Source organism: Dendrobium catenatum, unplaced genomic scaffold (assembly GCF_001605985.2).
Source record: "Dendrobium catenatum unplaced genomic scaffold, ASM160598v2 fragScaff_scaffold_1024, whole genome shotgun sequence".
Taxonomy (NCBI): Eukaryota; Viridiplantae; Streptophyta; class Magnoliopsida; order Asparagales; family Orchidaceae; genus Dendrobium; species Dendrobium catenatum.
Window position 1 is genome coordinate 3,175,703 of NW_021319486.1, and position 13,916 is coordinate 3,189,618.

The 13,916-nt window shown below is 32.7% G+C and overlaps 1 protein-coding gene across 1 annotated transcript; it reads left to right on the forward strand.

The window, feature by feature from the left end:
• Nucleotides 1-6,264: 6,264 nt before the first annotated feature.
• On the forward strand, nucleotides 6,265-9,106 carry LOC110097153 (AP2-like ethylene-responsive transcription factor TOE3). Its single transcript, XM_020823401.2, has 10 exons — nucleotides 6,265-7,091; nucleotides 7,219-7,244; nucleotides 7,339-7,369; nucleotides 7,490-7,577; nucleotides 7,657-7,802; nucleotides 7,888-7,932; nucleotides 8,026-8,117; nucleotides 8,211-8,362; nucleotides 8,446-8,571; nucleotides 8,658-9,106. Exons 1-10 carry the CDS (start codon nucleotides 6,610-6,612, stop codon nucleotides 8,904-8,906), a joined length of 1,437 nt encoding a protein of 478 aa, XP_020679060.1. The 5' UTR covers nucleotides 6,265-6,609; the 3' UTR covers nucleotides 8,907-9,106.
• The last annotated feature ends 4,810 nt before the right edge of the window (nucleotides 9,107-13,916 follow it).

The following is a 13,916-nucleotide window of genomic DNA, read 5'->3' on the forward strand; positions in this document are numbered from 1 at the left end:
TTTGAATTGAGTGAATTATTTCATTCAGACAGCTTGTCAATTATCTTCCTTTTTATCAGAGGAAAGGATTTGTTGTCCATGTTCCAAATATAAAAATTAAGCCTACCCCACACTAGATGAGTTTATTATTGATCTATATCACAAATGATTCATGTTAGAATATTAGTATTTGATTTTATATGATGAGTACGAGTCTCATTTTGACTCTTAGTTTGACCCGTCTATAAATTCCAACATAGTTAAGGAAGGTAGAGTTAAAACATTTGTAGATTTGTTTTATGATGCAATAGTGAAACAATTTCAATAATATATAGAAGAATCCTTAAATAAAGAGGCACAAAACTTTTATAATTTGTTGCATGTTATGTAACAACCAAATTAAAATGGGTGCTCTACTCACTTAGAGTTATCTGTTGCTATGAAGAAATTAAACATTAAGACAAAATATAATGTACCTAGAGAATACTTAATCAATTCATTAGTCTACTTAAAGATACTAACCAGGTAGATAATTTAATTCCAATTGACTTATATTGGACTAAAAATTAGTTTTCAAACTTGATTTGACAATTATAAAATATATTATTATGTTAATTGATATATGTTATACTATGGGGATAATTTTTTAAAGATTGCATGTTATCATTATAACGCACCAAGCTTTAAACTAAATTCTGAGGAAAAAAGAAGGCAGAAGGATGTTTTAGTCAGTCATATATTCTACGTACCCATCGTTGCTAGATTATACTGTTCATATGCATCTATGAGCTTTACTGTACATATGCGATGACATAAGGAACATAGCTCACAAGTATGTATTTTAACACATCTATTAGAAGCCGAATCCTAGAAACACTTTGACTGTATACATCCCACCTTCATTGTAGAACTAAGGAATATAAGATTAGGTTTATGTGCATATGATTTTACTCCAATTAATTAATATACCTCATCTTACTCATGATATCCTGTAATGCTCACCCCCTGCAATCTTCCTCCATAGTTGTATATGACTACACCCTACATATTTTTGACACTTATCATTCCAGACCCACATAATCTAAAGGCAAAGATAGATGTGTCCTTGTAACCATTAATTGATTACTTAAATTTATTGTGGAATGAAGGAGTTATTATACATGATGTCTCCACCAAACAAAATTTTACATTGAGGCAAGCAATACTTTGAATAACTTATAACTTTCCAGCATATGATATGATTTCGGGTTAAAGCACTGAGGAAAGCTAGCTTACCTATATTACATGTCATTATTAAAGTGTTGAGGTGTATATTAAATAGTTTGCTAAATGCCCATTTTAAGCATTCACCATCTCTCGAAATTGGTAACTCGCAAATTGATTTTCCCAACAACCTCAGAGCCCCCGTTTGGGTTATAAGCTTACACAGCAAACCTATATTACATGGAAAATATTAAATTATTCACTATAAAGAATGAGGAAAAAATATTTAGTTTGATCATCACCATACATTCTTACCAACAAACTATTCTTTTAGGGGATTAAGGATGTTTTCACCCAAAATAGAGTGGAGATGATATATCCTCCACCAAGGCTAAGTAGTGAGAAAATATTTAAAAAAAGTAAATTTCATACCCATGATAATTGATTCTCCATCATTAATTATTTACAAAGTTCTTGGTTATTGAGTTACTTATAATTTGACAAAGAATGATATTTTTTGGTCTCTGTCATATTGGAGAACAAACTTAATCGGACATAATTTAGATGTGATACATATACAGAAGAATAATTTTAATAAATTTTTCAATACAGTGATGAATATTAAGGGTAAATCTAAAGATAATGTAAAAGTTAGGATGGATTTAAAGGATATTTACAGGAGGAAAATGTTGGAGTTGAATGATGGTGAAAATGGTAAACTTCTAAGGCCAAAACCTTAATTCACCTACACTTTAGAGCAGAGGTGAGGAATTTGTGAATGAGTCTAGAGCCTAATGCTACATGATGGACATACTTCCAACCTAAGTAGATGCGTTGATATAAGAATGGGGAGATTATTCGGATTGAAAAGACATTACTATTGCATCATTATGGAATGTTTGCTGCCCATTGCTTTCAATTCTCTTCCAGATTAAATTTTAATTTCCTTGATTTAACTATCTTCTTCAAGGACTTATTCTCATCAAGACTAAATGAAGAAGCTTTGTTCCATATTGAACAAAAAATGCCTTTTTTTATGTGCAAGCTTGAGAAGATTTTTTCTCTAGAAATTTTTAACTCTATCGAATATCTACCCGTGCATTTATCATATGAGATTAGAGTTGGTGGACCAGTTTAGTATCGGTGGATGTATCCTTTTGAGAGGTAATTTTATTCAAACATAACATATCAAAACTTATTAGCAAATCTCTAGTTCACTCACCTATATCATTCAAGTATTTAAATAAACTTAAGAAGATTGTAAAGAATAAATCATATCATAAAGTATCAATATATGAACCATACTTGATATATGAGACTACTCAATTTTGCCCATACTACTTTGGCACAGAGTTAGAATCGACAAAGACTACTACACCTCAAAATTTGGCTAATCAAAATATATATTCATCTACCAATATCATATCAGTATTCAACGGAAGTGGTGAGGTAGCAGGCGCTTGTATTATACATCATTTAACATATAAAGAGATGAGAGGTATATCATTATATACACTACTAAATTGTGTTAAAGTTGAGCCATATATCGAGTAAGCTTCAATTAAAATTCAATACATTCTATGGACTCCTAAATTCAAAAATTTTATAGGAAGTTCATTAATGCTCTGAATACAACATCACAATTAGAGTAAGAAAAGAGAGTGGAATCTGAATTTTGACATTGGTTCAAAAAAAATGGAATGTATTTTGACAAGTCACTTCAACCTTCTATATAATCAATGAAAATTATAATAACATATATACACTTTCTACATAAACCAGGCTTATAATGAAGCCATAGATTTCTAATACCAAAGTTTCATGAGTATAGCATGGGGACCTATGAGAGTAGAGAAATGTTGGCCAATTTTTATTGTCAACGGTTACAGATTTCAAACTAAAGCTTGGTGTAAAGGTCAAAAAATAGAAAATTTTGGTGTAAGTGTGAAAGGGAACAATTATACAGGTCATGATTTTGAGTATTATGGGGTCAAAAAATATATTAAATTTAAAATAATCATATTATATGATGATGATCGTCTGCTTGTTTAATGTTATTTCAAATAGGTAAATTATCTAATTATTTTTAATTAAATTAATTAAAATTTAAATTGATCATGCTAAATGATGTGCATCATATTATATGATATGTTATATAATTAATCTAATTTAATAGACAAAATTAAAGCCTGATGTGATATTATTCAGGTTGACTTACTCCTACAATTCAATTTTGATCATGCTATACGAATTAGATTATTTTTTAAGATTGTACATAATGTAATTTTTATTTCAAAATAAGAAATTAGTTCTTATGGTGTTTAATATATAGAGATTTTTCTAGCTTGAAATACATGTGATGGAGGAGAAATTAAAGAAAATATATAATGTGTGAACATGTGTTTTATATTTATAAAGGAAAGAAAGTTATGTGTAGGGTTTCTCTAACACGAATTAAGGAGATACGCTTGTTTGTCAAGCACTGGCCAAACAAAATGATATTGTAAATCTCGAGTGGATGAGCCAAAACGTGGATAGATATGTTAGTGTCAAATAGTAATAAATATATTTGTGTCACTCTACGCTTCTATTCTACAACATCGATTTTTATTTTTACAGGCTCTAATATTTATGTGATGTGATAAAAATTATTTTAATCATACTTCTCTCAAATGATAAAAATAATGAGAATGATAGAATTACTTTGCTCTTGATCTTATTAGCATGTTGTGAAATAAATTGTTGTGTAGAATCAAATATAGTTTTTTTGTTTTTTTTTTATTTTTGTTTTTTTTTTTAAGAATCAAATATAGTTGTTTGTTGTTTGTATGATCAGCTTTGAAATATATTGGCTTATTAAGATCTCATATTTTGCTAAGAAAGGCCATTTTTATTTATTATTTTTACTTCTCAAAACAATAAAAAATATTTTTCAATTTTTAAAATTTCATTTATATAGTTTAAAATCGCACATCAATTCATCCCCCTTCCTTTCCCCCTCATAATGTGTGACATACACTAGAATTAAATTATTCTTCTCACCAAGAGCAATCAATTAAAGTGAATAGTTCATAGAACATTGAGTTATGACTATGAATATGATTTAAATACGAGATTATCTAACGATACGAGCAACTGCTCCTAATAAGATATTACTGGAGAGCAAATCAACCAACCCCTAATGTCTAAAAGTAATGCCAAAATCGTAATAGGCAGCCCTTGATCACGCGCGTCATGATCATATATGGTTCAAGCCAACAGAGTCTATTGAGATTATAAACAAGCTCCAAATTAAATGATATTTGATTATAATTTCGGCTGAATATGTCATGTTGGTTTGCACCTTGAAAAGAATTTTTAAAAAATATTGATTTAACTATTGGAATATTATGAAGTCAAAATTTTTTATTTAAATTTATGGTTGATCATATATCAATTGTATGGTCTAATGTCTAAAATGAAAATCATATGATACTTTGAATTTACAATTTCGAAGCCAAAATTATATTATATCTTACTAAATATTTGACTATTAAAAATAATTTAATTCATATTGAAGGTCAACCGTCTTGTGACTATAGATAGAATCCGCCAAATGTCATATCCTAAACGTTAAAAATATACATTAAATGATCGAATTAAAGTTAACAAGTCATAAATTAATAAATCAAGCCAATTTATTTCAATATAAATCAGACGGCCACAAATCAATCATAAATCGGGATCAGATCAGCTTTCTGAAATGAATTATTTATTTATTTTTTTCGTAAATTGCTGGGTCGGCTTTGAAAGCGAGGAGAAGAGAAGAGCGATCTGGCCAATTGTCGACGAGCAAAATTCCACGTGGCCGAATGCTATGCTATAGAATAATAAGATATTTTTTTATTAAAATAAATATAATTCATAATGTTATTTTCAAATGCTTTTTAAATTGAAATACTTATCTCATAATTTTTTAATATGTTGTATATAATTTTTTTCTTAAACAATTTGCTTTGCAAATGTTTTCTAATGTTCACAGACCTTCCATTATTTAAAATTAAATAAATATGCAATAATTTAATTTGAAGAAATATAAAATAGTTTAACTTTCTTATTTATAATGTTCTGAATATATGCAGTCCAATAAAAAGAATTAAAAATTCGATCATAATATTATGATTAATATTTAATATGCTTTATCCTATTTTGATGAGGTTATCCTCATATTTCTCACCTATTTTTCATCTTAAATAATACTACATAATTATAATAGATTTATATATTATTCATTCAATAAAAATATATTATAAAATGTAAATTAATTAAAAATATTTGTACAAGTGAAGTAAAATTGCAATTTTTTATAAATAATTTTAAGCAGATGCCTATTAATTTTGCTCTTATGCCTAACATCATTATACAAAATTGAAGTCTGAGGAATTCTATGCCAAAGTTATAATTCAAACAAAAATTTGATGTATTATCAATTTATTAAAATTTTATAAATTATATATAATATTTATTATAAAATTATTAATTTTTATCCTCTCCGAAATGTGGGTAGTTAAGATAATTGTTAATGAATAACAACTGTGCAATAGAGGGGATGAAACAAATTATTATTTTATTAATGATTGCAATTCATTCACAATTATGATTGAAGTTTAATTAGGATAATTTAAAATTTGTAGATGTATCTTAAGATAAATATAACAAATGAATAATTGAATTTTTGGATATTACATTAATTTCAAAATAAATTTGTAAATTTTATAATTTTAAAATACAAATATTATTTTTATTTTTCTATAAAATGAAATTAATGAATTCATTTTGAAATAAATATAATAGAAATTTATTTATTTTATTTTAATTAAAATCTGATGAAGATATAAGGATTTTTATTTTTATTTTTTCATTTTCTTAAGAGTTTAATAGGTCAGATTAACATAGGGCAATGGGTCTCTTTCAAGTTTAGTGGTGAAACTCTTAGAGAAATTGACGCATGGATTATTCTTTTCGATTTGGTTAACGTGGGAAGCGGGACTTTATATGCCTACCTCTTCATCTTCTTTTATAACCCTTTCTCCTAGCTGCCATTACAAGTAACCAAAGCGGGGAGCGTGTGGGGAGGAGGATGTTTGATTTTTGAAGAGAGAAAGAATAACGGTAGAGAAGAAGGCCAACTTGGTCTCTTCCTCCTGCGTCTTTTTTTTACTCATATCTTAGATTTCTCTTTGAAGTTCTCTCATTAGATTTCGTCGGCCGAGTTTGGCAAAGTTTGTGCCTCTTTGCGCTTTAGATTTTACTGTAGAAAGAGGGGAAGCAGAGAAAGGGGGAAGCTTGCCCACAAGTGTTCTCTAAAGAAGCCCGCCTTTCTTCTCTAAAGTTCGCTGGAGAAAAAATTTTGGAAGAAAGATTGGATTTTGCTTGAAAAGCTGAGAGATGTGGGATCTCAATGAGTCGCCGGACCAGAGAAATGCTGCGATATCCCAAGTCGAGGAGATCTCCTCAGGCGGTTCCGAAGCCATGGTGATGGAGCTTGGAGCGGGGTCTACTGAAAACTCCAGCTCCTCTACCGTCGTGATCGAGCACTCGAACGGTGGAGTCGGCGTTGAGGACTTGTTTGGGTTCGAGGAGAGCTACTCAGGCGAAAGTGAGACGGTAGTGACGCACCAGTTCTTTCCGATTAGTGAACGGAAGCCGGAGTTACCATTGCTTACTTTAGGCGCCGGTGGTATGCCGCCGGAGCAGAACACCAGGTTCGGATTGAAGCTGTCGGAGCCGGCCATGGCCGGCGGCGTTGTCAAGAACATGGTGGTCTCGCAGCCAATCAAAAAGAGCCGGCGGGGCCCGCGATCACGGAGCTCACAGTACCGTGGTGTCACCTTCTACCGGAGGACCGGTCGTTGGGAATCCCACATCTGGTATTCTTTTTCACTTTCCCTTCTTCCACAGTACTGAAAAAAAAATTTTGATTTTGAATCTTTTTCCGTTTTGACCTTTTTAAAATATATATATGTTCTCATTGTCCTCTTTATATTTTTCTTCCAGGGATTGTGGCAAACAAGTTTATTTAGGTAAGAATTATTCTCACAAATAATTAAAAAAAATCGGTTTTTGTGATTTTAAAACCCAAAAAATTTCATCGTGGCAATTGATTACCTTGTGCAGGAGGATTCGACACAGCTCATGCTGCTGCAAGGTAGTTAACCCTCTTCATTCTAGTCCAAAAATTTTGTTAAAGCTTTGTTCTGTTCATTTCTCCCTTCTAAAATTTGAACCTTCAGATTGAATTCTATAGTTTTTTTCATTTTTTTTTTAGAGCTTATGACAGAGCTGCCCTAAAGTTTCGTGGCGTTGAAGCAGACATTAATTTCATCCTGAGTGACTATGAGGATGAACTGAAGCAGGTATAGGTTCTTAGGCAAGTAATTGATCAGTAATTTTATTGAAAAAGTTTAGCAAAATGCATTTATTTTTTTCTTGCAGATGGGTAATCTAACAAAGGAGGAATTTGTTCTTCTTCTTAGAAGGCAAAGTACAGGATTTCCTAGAGGAAGTTCTAAGTTTAGAGGGGTTACCCTTCACAAATGTGGCAGATGGGAGGCTAGATTAGGCCAGCTTTTAGGCAAGAAGTATGTATCATATCCTTCTCAGATTCTTAAAATTTCCTTACAATGTTCTGCTAATCTAACTTTTCAAATCTTATTTTTGTAATAGATATGTTTATTTGGGTTTATTTGATACAGAAGTTGAAGCTGCTAGGTATGAAATATTAAACCATAATGCATTTTCAGAATCATGAACTTGTATTTTTCTTATTGTTGTATGAATATTTGCCCTTTTTGTGACTTACAGGGCTTATGATAAAGCTGCAATAAGGCTCAATGGGAGGGATGCAGTGACCAACTTCGACCCAAGGAAATATGGAGAAGAGCTCAACTCTGAAGGTAGTTTCTAATTTGAATGAGATCAAAAAAATAACCTTTTGAGGCTCTCAATCAATTACACAATGCTTTTATTTTTCTGAAAACTGATAACAGATGTAGAAGCTGATCATAATTTGGATCTCACTTTGGGGAGCTTCAGCTCTAAAAGAAGTCTTGCACCGATTGAAGATGATGGCTTGATGATCATGGATCAGAGGGTTCAAATGAGTTATGAACCTGAATGGATTAGAAGCACTGGACCCAAGGTATAGCAATCTTCTTCTGTTCAAACACCAGTCCAAAAAGATAAAACAATATAGCTAAGTTGCAGTATTTGCTCCTTTTATAGTACGATGACAAGCCTAACCTGCCTGAACAAGAGCATTACAGAACTAATCATCATCCCTCAAGCAGCATATATATCCAAACTCCAGTCCTCCAGGCCCATCGGCTTGAATTTGCTAACCATAAGCAAGTGGGTAGTCCGTCAATGGAATTAAATTTTGAATTATTTCCCCATGATGATGCCTAATCTGATTTCTTAATTCAATTTTAATGCAGTTTCGAAGCAGTAGCCATGGAATGAAAACAAAAGATGAAGGTTTAGGACTATTTTCTTTATCGGTCAGCAGCAACGAGCAGCCTCGAAGGCTGCCGGTTTCTGCAATGGGCGGCGGAATCCAGTGGCCAGCATCTGCAGCTTTCACTGCAAGTAGCTCTCCTCATCTGTTTTCTGCCATGACAGCAGCATCATCAGGATTCTCTTATCAAACTGTGAGGCCTCAGCCCAACAAAATACAGAGGAACTGAACTATCAATAGTAAACTTCATGGCTTTTCTTTTTCATGGTTCCTCTGTGATGGGTTGGAGTTGCTTTGATCAGTTTTATTAGTTAACTTCAAGCACATAAGGCGTGCAAATAGGCTTATATTTTTTCCTGCACTTGGTAGGAACATGTGCTAGCACAAGTTGAAAGGTTGAATCTAAATGCAACATTTTGAGTTGTTTTATTGGTTTTTTTTTAGTTCTTTTCTTACTCCTGATAAAAATATTTTTTTGATGTTCTGCTTAATTTATATTTGTAAAAAAATAGCCCTTACTCAAATTAGAGAAGGCTTAAATATAATATAGAGAGAGACATGACGTATGAGGAGCATCTCTTGTAGGAGAAATTAGCAATGGAGAGCGAGTGGCAATAGACATCAAGTGACAGTGACATCATGTAATGATAGGCTGATTGGAGGTGATTAGTGATGTCGTTCTTCTGAAAAGTGAAGAGATGAGGAGATCATGAAAGCAGCAAAGAACGATGAGTGAAGGGAAATTAGAAATCTCTTGTCTAGTACTCCAGGCAGCGTTCAGATCTCTAGATTTTATATGATTCGGGAATACTGTTGTAAGGGAAAAAGTGCTGCACTTAAGGGCATCTCCAACGGAAACTCTCATTTTTCACTGCAAAATGCAGTAAAATTAAAAAGTGCCGTGATTCATCTCCAGTGGAACGCCATTTTGCCCAAAATCATCGTTGTTTCTTTCGCGGCTTTCTCAGACGGAGTTCGGTAGAGAGAACAAAATGGCGAAAGTGAACTGTGCGACACCAATATTGGCGTCGCACTGTTCATAAGCGACTAAATGCCGGCAAAAATGGAGTTCGGTTGGCACATCTGAGGCTCTCCATTCGCCTGTTTGCCGAACGGCTGGAGAAGGCCTAGGAGGGAATGAATTAGGTTTGCAACTAGGCATTTAAAACTTTCTTTTAAATGCTTTCTTTGGGATGACTTTCTTACTATGTTGTAAATCTATTTTTTTGAACAAAAATTTATTGAAAGTTTAAAAAAAGTAGCGGTCTAAAGCTGTCTCAAACGACAGCCTAAAATTTCATTTGGGACAGATTTCTTACTGCTTTTTAAAACAGCTTTCTAATACAAAGTTGTTTTAAGAAGCAGTAAGAAAGCCGCCCCAAACAAAGCCTAAATCAAACATAATGAATGCATTGGAGAAAGCTAAATATAGAATAATGAAACACATAAAATGTAGGTTAATTATATGTAATGATACAATATGAAATAAATGTAGTGTATTGAAAATATTTTTGAGTTGTTTGGTTCAGTACATTATAAATTGTATGAGATTATATTTTATGTTTGATTTGAAGTAAAATTAATTTAGTATATAACATAGTATTGACAGATGTGGTGACGATGATCAAAGTTGACATGTGGCTACTAGCAATACTTTACACAAGCAATCTATTTGAAATTCATCCAAATAAATTGAGAAGGGTTTTCAAATACGCCATTATTTCACTCTGCATTTATTTATTATTCAACCAAATAACAAAATTTCAGAACTATATCATTTACTTTTGCTTTGCACTAATACTTCTTGCAACCAAAATGGCTTTCAACCATAATTTCAAATATTTAACTTAATTATATATATCCCCTAAAGTTAAGCAAAAGTAAATAATATAATCTCAAGTAAGTTGATTATGAAGGTAAATGCTAAGATGTGATATGAATTTGATTGTTCAAGCACATGTAACTATCTTTACTCTTACATAGTAGTATAATTACAAGTCATATGGTAATCATCAAATATCAAGCAAGTCCAAGCAATAAATTAGATAAATAATTAAATGTGTTTAGGAAATTTAAGCAAAAGAGCAAGAAAGATATCATGATATTTATGTCATTTGACCAATTTCATGCTCTAGGACTAAGGTTCTTAATACCCAAAGTTTGCTATGCAAACATATTTCTTAACATAGAAGAAAACTTATACTATCTCATTATGGGCAATAGAATCAAACACCTAACTATTATGGGCAACAAAATCAAACACCTAACCTAGAGCTTAGGAAATATAGTCTTTAAGATAAAACTAATATGCCAAACCTATGTGTCCTTAAAATTTGGAGGAGATCTAAAGGTTGTCTCCTAATTTATAAGTTCATCCTCTACAAAATATAATAGAATGATATACAATTAAAAAAACTTATACAAAGTTTAAATATTAGAGTAAAAAAAGTTACCAAAGTAAATGGAATTGAATTGATGAACATTATTAACTTAAATTTTGGAGCAAGACATTGTTTGTACTACTATTGATGTTCCATGGCCTAACCTTTAGCATAGAGCACTATAGTTTAGCATCCATGTCATTAGATGCACTAAGATTTTTTGGTTCACCCCCTAATATTGTTATGAATCCTTCAAGTCTCCTTGATTCATTGATTATTGTTGACATGATTGGATGATGCTTGACTCAATGAGCCAAGAATCAACCCTGTAATAGACTCTAATTGCTCAAGGTTCTAAAGGCATAGTTAGACTTAGGCTTAGGTGATTAACCTAAGACTAGAAGGCCCACTTTTTATTTAAAGTCTATTAATTCAATAAGATTTATAGTGAATCATTGACCTAACTAAACTCTAGCTCAGTTGCTCTTTGACTCTAATACCCCTAGTACTCATGTAGTTATAAAACTCTAAAAGACCTCCTTTAAATGCCCTTAGTTCCTTCATGAACTCGACACCTAAAACTCAGGTGTAAAGTTCAAAAGTTGTGCCTTCCCAATAACAACACTACGGGAAAACACGCGATTACCGTCGGACGTTCCGGCGGAAATGATGCGTCGGTAAAGAACGACGCATGTAATGGCGCTTTGGTGCGACGGAAACATTACGGCGCATTTTCCGGCGCATAGTACACTGGAATATTTCCGGCATTCGTTGCGCCGGTATGGGCGTCGGTATAAACCAACATTCCACTTGTTCTGTCGCACGTTACGGCGAAAAATCACCGACGTAATTACCGGCGGATATGGCGCCGGTGTATTTAAACTCAACGAAATAAATCCGGTGCATAATGTGCCGGAATTGTCTCCGACGTATTTGACGCCGAAAAATCCATCGGTGAAAGCCCTATTTTTCGAGACCGAGCCCCTCTGGCCGTTCACTTGTTTCCTTCCGTTCTCTCACCTCGCCTGTTTCGCTCGTCGCCCTCCGTCGCTCGCCATAGATCGAGGTCGCCGACGGTCACCAGACTTTGCCGACGATCATCGTACTTCGCCGAGGATCCTACCCTAACTTTCTTGGTTGCCAACAGTCGTTCATCTAGATGGAAGGTTTTTTTTTGTTTCGTTTAACGAAATATTTTCCTATTTCAGTTGGATTACATAAATGATTAGGTTTAAGCACAAATCTTTTTTGCTTTAGCCATGGATATCTTTTTTGCTTTAGCCATGGATGTTCTTACCATACATTTGCAAGAGGATGTACCGTAGTGTATGCTTTTTGCTGATGATATTCTTCTTGCTGATAAGACTAGAGATGAAGTTAAGGTAAACTTGAACAATGGAGGTCAACATTAGAGTTTAAAGGTTTTCATTTGAGTAGATCTCCTAGCAATGTAATTTTAAATGTGATAGCTCCTAGCAATTTTAAATGTGATAGTTTAAAGGTTTTAAGATGACCCAGCACCTAATTTGTCCAAAACTTGTTACAATGCAATGTAATGAATATCAAAAACCGAATACATAGAATGTAATTTTATTAGTGATAGCTCTAGTGGGGGGATTATGACTTTGGGCGATCAAGTCATTAATAAGAATACATGTTTTAGATATAAGTGATAGTGAAATTCAAGTTATTTGGTTAAAGTGGAGGAATACATCAAACTTGTTGTGTGATAGAAAAGTACCACTCATACTAAAAAAAAAAAATCTATAAATGGTGGTGAGACCTGCAATGCTTTATGTCACATAATGTTGGCCATTAAAAGAGAAGTAAAAAAATTAAATTGGGTATTGTAGAGATCGATGAGGATTCTCAAGTGGCTGAGTGTCTTTACTCTTAGAGACAATGCTAAATGGGGACAATGCTTCAGGCCTATTGTGTGATTGTCACATCTTCATGCAATATCTTTTATCATCTGATTTTAGTTATCTGCTAGATCAGATTTTAAAGCCCTTGATCGAGCTAAGTATTTTCTTCAAAGATTTATGCTCTTCTAAATTAAATGTAGAAAACTTGAATCTTATGGAGCAGTAAATTCCATTCATTTTGTGTCAACTTGAGAAAATATTTTCTCCAGGCTTTTTTGACTCTATGGAGCATCTACCTGATCATTTACCATATGAGGCTATGGTTGGTGGACCTGTTCAGTATAGGTGGATGTATCCTTTTGAGAGATATTTAAATAAACTTAAGAAGACCGCTAAGAATAAAGCACAACCTGAAGGCTCTATCTGTGAAGCATATTTAACATATGAGACAACTCAGTTTTGCTCGTATTATTTTGAAACAATGTCTCAATCAGGTGAAAGTTCAGCACCTCAAAATATTGGTAAATCCTCTAATATATTTGTATTCAGTGGAATTGGGGAACCTTTAGGCGCTAGCACCGTGTGCTATTTGACCGATAAGGAGATGATAGTTATCACATTATACATCTAGCTTAACTGTGATGAAGTTCAGCCGTATCTCGAGTAAGTATGAGTTAAGTTGTTTATATTTTCAGTTTTCTTTTAAACTTTGTTCTAAACTCACGATGATTATTTGTATGAGGTTCATTGATGGTCTTAGTACATTAGAAGAAGGAGAATTCCAGAAGATAGTGGAAAAAGAATTCACTGTTTGGTTTAAAAATACGGTATATTTTGAATAATTAGTCTTAATTAATGAGTTATGTCTACAATTAATATTAATAACAATAACATTTTGTTCATTTAAAGGTACACACTGAAGACAGTTCGCAGTATTCAAGGTTATCTGAGTTAGCTTGGGGACCAAATAGATTAGTAAAATGTTATCAAATA

What these genes read in the sequence shown, in the direction of transcription:
- LOC110097153 (XM_020823401.2), top strand. Translation starts at nt 6,610, where the DNA reads ATGTGGGATCTCAATGAGTCGCCGGACCAGAGAAATGCTGCGATATCC. An exon ending in TGGCAAACAAGTTTATTTAG is followed by an intron (nt 7,245 to 7,338) that starts GTAAGAATTATT and finishes TACCTTGTGCAG; the next exon opens with GAGGATTCGACACAGCTCAT. An exon ending in AGAAGAGCTCAACTCTGAAG is followed by an intron (nt 8,118 to 8,210) that starts GTAGTTTCTAAT and finishes AACTGATAACAG; the next exon opens with ATGTAGAAGCTGATCATAAT.